Raw genomic sequence first — 4,971 nt, 5'->3', positions numbered from 1 at the left:
ATTCATTTACATTAATTACTTCATTTAAATATTTATTGTGTATTAGGCAATGTTCTTGGTATTGGGATACAACAGCAAGCAAAGCAGATAAAAAGAACCCTGCCCTCATGGGGAGTATATTCTGGTATTCAAAGAAAATACTCCAAGACGATTCCCAAACTGCCAAAGTAAGGCAAAGAGAGCAGACAAAGTGGCTAGAAAGAACAGAGGAAACAGGATCAGGAGTTTTCATTAAACAACAATTTGTTTATACCTTAACAAGAAATTCTCTTTTTTTTTTTTTTCGGTTTGCTGTGACAAGCAATATTATCATCTTCCTTTTCAGGATATTAGAAAATTTAAGTACTTTTCCCAACTTCATTACATCTTTTGATAGCAGTAGGCACTGTCACTACAGGGAATCCCATGCTGCACATAACCATCTTTTGGGCACTTATGGGATGTCCCATTGCACCACTCTGGAAGGTCCCATTCATTGACCTGATGTCTACAGAGTTCCCCTGATGGCATGAACTTGCAGTCTTGGTTTGTTCTATGCTCATCATTGGGAAGATAGTTCTGTGATTCCAAATTCCCCCCAATCAAAATCACATAAGTACCCAACTGCTGATAAAGGGAATCCACTATGTGGACAACTAGAAATGCATCCTCTGTACCTTTGAGAAGTTACTTGGGAGTAAAATGAAGAAAGGCAACACTCACCCTGGGTACTCCTCATATGTCTGCCTCCTGCCTTTCCCATGAGTCACATCTGTGCTCAAAAAACACAAGGAGGATTAACTTAGAGGGAAAATGGAGCTTTATTTGCTGCTTAAAACAGTGAACAGTAGTTGGGAAGATGTTAGGAATTACCTTTACTTGGTAATTAGCAATTTCTGATACTGACAAAAGGGAGGGTCTCTTCCTTTTTTTGGTAAACTTTCAGAAATGTGCTCAGTTTCAGCTATGTAACATTTCTACCTTCAAGAAATTAAAACTTAATAACGCATAGGGTATTAAATTAGAGTCATTTTCTTAACCTGAAGGCTGAGCCCTGGTCTCCTAGAGAGCAAAACGTTTTCGAAGGTACATCAATACAGTTGCCAACAGTAAAAGAAAAATAGACGAAATAAGAATTATAACAAGTGGAAAGAAAACTCCTCTCCTGGCAGGTGCTGGGCCACTGTCAACACTACCTCCATAGCCTCTGTGCAGGCAGTAGGGTGGGGACCATCCATAGCCACAGTGGCAGTGATGTTTATTATTGCAGACCCCCTTCATGTGGCAGGTCTCAGGCAGGCAGGCTTGTGACAGGAGAGAGACCCTGACACATTTTTTGTGTATGCAGATCTTTCTTGAACCACACATAGTGCCATCTTTCACTTCACCAACATCAGGTGTGTGCATCCCTAAGTGGTAACCAATACCCCAGCAGGTTACACCATTGATGTGAGTGTGCCGCAAAGCAGAGTGGTCTCTCAGATGGGGAATGTCTCCCACATTCTCACACTGAACTCTCCCACAAAAGGTATCTGAGATATTGCATTTTAGGTATGTCGTGCCATTCACACCACAGTGACCAAAAGGGTTTCCCTGGGAGTTGATTTCTTCATAGCAATTCTGAGATGCACTCCTTGCACCTTCACCAAAAATCTCCCTGCACTGATCGTCATGGTTATTACATCTCTTTTGATAGCAGTAGGCGTTGTCACTGCAGGGAATCCCATCCTGCACATAACCATCTTCTGGGCACTCATGGGATGTCCCATTGCACCACTCTGGAAGGTCACATTCATTGATCTGATGTCTACAGAGTTCCCCCGATGCCAAGAACTTGCAGTCTCTGCAACAAAGCCCGAAAGCACAGGCAGCCCCAGGCCTCAGAGTGCAGTTCAACAGGCAGCAGGGATCTTGTTCACACTGCTCTGTAGAGCCACAGTCACATTCCTCTTCCCCTTCAACCGCACCATTCCCACAGCGCTTCAGCATAAGGACTTCTCCTAGACTGGGAGGAGTGTGCAGACACCACCCCTGGTTTAAAGTGGTCCTTGTAAAATCTGCATAACTACAGTTGGTGAATGTCTCTGCTGGGACTCTGACAGCATTCATGATGCAACCACTTTGCCCACACAAGCAGAATTCTTCATCATGCCGCATCCCCAAAGTGTGACCTAACTCATGGGCCACGGTGAGGGCAAAAAGAGACCAGGGGTCTCCTTGGAAATTGTTAACTCCACAGTCAATAGGAGGACGACATATTCCTGCAACGTAGGCTATCCCAAGTGTACTTATCAGTGGATTTTTAATGAAAATATGTGCAGCATCATACTGTAGCCGGGAAAGACTGATGTGTTTCCACTGAGCAAAGTCCTCCAGAACCTGCTCTATGGTTGTCATTTGGAAAACATTTCCGTGATTCCAAATCTCAATCCCAATCAAAATCACATAAATACCCAACTGCTGATAAATGGAATCCACTATATTGACAACAAGAAGTACATCCTCCTGCACCACTGAGAAGTTATTTTGGGAGTATGTGAAGAAATTTTGATCTACTACTACAACCAACTCCAGAAACCATGAGTGGGCCCACCGGTTATCAGTAGAATTTTGCCTCAGAGTCGTTTTCTCAGCCTCTTCAAATTGCAACTGCTGGTGTGCTATTTCCTTCTTTGTTAAGCCACATCTAATAGGTGGGGATTGTGTCTCACTGGTGTTGATCTTATAAACCCGGTGTTCAAATGTAGTAGAGTGCCTGATGGGCTCGATTTCATAAGCAAGGCCATTTACCTGTAGCATTCCTCGAAAGCCCCCAGAACAGGTACTAAGGGCAACCAGGGACTTGGGGACCCCCTCCACATAACCATGATAGAAGCAGTCATCAGGAACAAAAGCCTGATCCTCCTGGAGGGCATGCTGGTCTGTGTAGGTGAACACCGGGAGGCGTCTGGAAACCAAGAGCTTCTTGACTCTCAAGTGGACATTATGTCTCCATCCCCCAAGCTGAATGCTGTAGGAGAGCCAGCCTGGCGCCTTTGCACCTCTGCCCCTGCTGGTCACTTTCAAGGGGATGACCACTTCTGGGGAGCTGAGGTGTTGGGAGGGCCTATCCTGGGAGAGACCAGAGTGGGGCAGAGATATCCCAAGCCAGAGCAGCAGGAGAACACGTTTCATTGACACTCTGGCCTCACCAGCTACCATTATGGAGTCATCTGTCCAGAGAAAAAGAGTGTGAGGCACTGCTGGTCTGACCCCTCCCTCTGAGCTGCTCACTGTGTAGATCTGACCTTTAAGGATCTGAGTCCTGTCAGAGTTGTCCGTCAGAGCTGCGGTGCTGAAATTGAAAATAAAATGAAGGGTGGGGAAGGTGGTGGGATTGGGTAAGGAAGGTGGGAGAAAAAGCGATTTTGAGTCACGAAAGTGCTTTGGATTTGCTTTCAATAAATGGGGGTGGGAAGTTAGAGGGTTACAGATAAGACAGTATTGGTCATATGTTGATAATTATAGAAGTTGGATGATAGGTACTTGGATTTTCATTTAATCTGAGAAGGCTTGCATTAGGAAATAGGAACATGAAGATGCCTGACCCACTACTAATAATCTGGACGCCGAATCCATTCCTACTCACTACTTCCTTTACCCTGACTCAAATTACTCTATATCATACTACTTTACAGACCTTTCTTTTTGTGCTTATTAAATGTGCGCTTCAACAGAATTTACTGTGTTTCCTAAAGTTCACTCTAGAGAAACCCAATTCTCAGAAGCCCTATGTACCTCGTGGTCCAGAGGCTGGGTTCCCATTCTCCACAGCCCATGAAGTCATTTCCGAATCATTCATCCTGCTACATTTGACTATACTAATTTTTTTATTGTGAAATACACATTTTTTAAATTAGTGTCAGCTGTACAACACAGTGCAATAGTTATATTTGTTACCCCTCGAAGTGACAACCCCCCTCCCCCAATCCGCTGCCCGCTTCCCACCCCCCAGTATCATACATATCTATTGCAATTCCCTTGACTCCACTCCCACACTATACTACACGTCCCGTGACTATATATAACACACACACACACACACACACACACACACATATATATTCACTTATAGTTGACATACAATATTATACAATATCAGCTTCAGGTGTACAGTGCAGTGATCAAGCCTCTACCCCATCTATGATGCGGTCTCCCTAACAAGACATGTGACCATCTGACACCCTACAATTGACTCCACTAATTTTTGAGCTTTCTTTCTCAATCTTCCACTACCCACTCCCTGTCATTCTTGGATAACCATAAAAGCCTGTCCCCCCTGACTGATAGACTTATTCTTCACCCCAAATACTACCTTCATCATAAAAAAAATGATAGGAAGTATATAAACAACTCATCTGAAAGTTGGAAGGGTTTTTCAATGTCTTTTAAACCTCTCTAATTCATCTTTAATGAACTTTAGATTACCCACCCACAGTTATAATATATACCTCATCATCACCAAACAAAACCAAACCATTTCTTACACCCTAAGCAACTGACCAACAATTTTAATCCTTCCAGTTTCCCTTACTCCCGCTATACCATTCTCTCAAACTCAAAGAACCCAAATACTTTTTTGTTTTTCATTATCTCCCATTTCTCTGAATCTCATGCCCCTGTCTTCAATTCCATTCCATTGTAGCCTAGGCAATCTGTTCCTTTCACTTCAACTACTTTATGGCAAAACGTTTAACTCCCTAAAGCTCAACTATAACACAAATTTGCAAGACAAACAAACCAGCAAACAAAACTGGATTAATTCTGCAACATACTTTTCCCACTTCTTCATCACAACTGCCATACACCACTTGGGCGGGGGTGGCAGAATCTCAAAACAATGTCTTTGTGAAAATCTTAAAAAGGAATGAACAATTGGAACTGGAAATGTTTGTGTTGGCTCCCCATCCTGAGGGATGGAGGCAGGAAATCAGCTGATATTTCAAATCCTCT

At 43.3% G+C, this 4,971-nt stretch overlaps 1 protein-coding gene across 1 annotated transcript; it reads right to left on the bottom strand.

Annotated features, from left to right (window-relative positions):
* Positions 1-1,041: 1,041 nt before the first annotated feature.
* Positions 1,042-3,288, bottom strand: ADAM21 (ADAM metallopeptidase domain 21). The gene has a single exon (XM_019641283.1). The coding sequence runs from the start codon at positions 3,178-3,180 to the stop codon at positions 1,042-1,044; it is 2,139 nt and encodes a 712-aa protein (XP_019496828.1). The 5' UTR covers positions 3,181-3,288.
* Positions 3,289-4,971: the final 1,683 nt, after the last annotated feature.

Source organism: Hipposideros armiger, unplaced genomic scaffold (assembly GCF_001890085.2).
Source record: "Hipposideros armiger isolate ML-2016 unplaced genomic scaffold, ASM189008v1 scaffold_59, whole genome shotgun sequence".
Lineage (NCBI taxonomy): Eukaryota > Metazoa > Chordata > Mammalia > Chiroptera > Hipposideridae > Hipposideros > Hipposideros armiger.
This window is presented reverse-complemented; position numbering and strand designations above follow the sequence as displayed.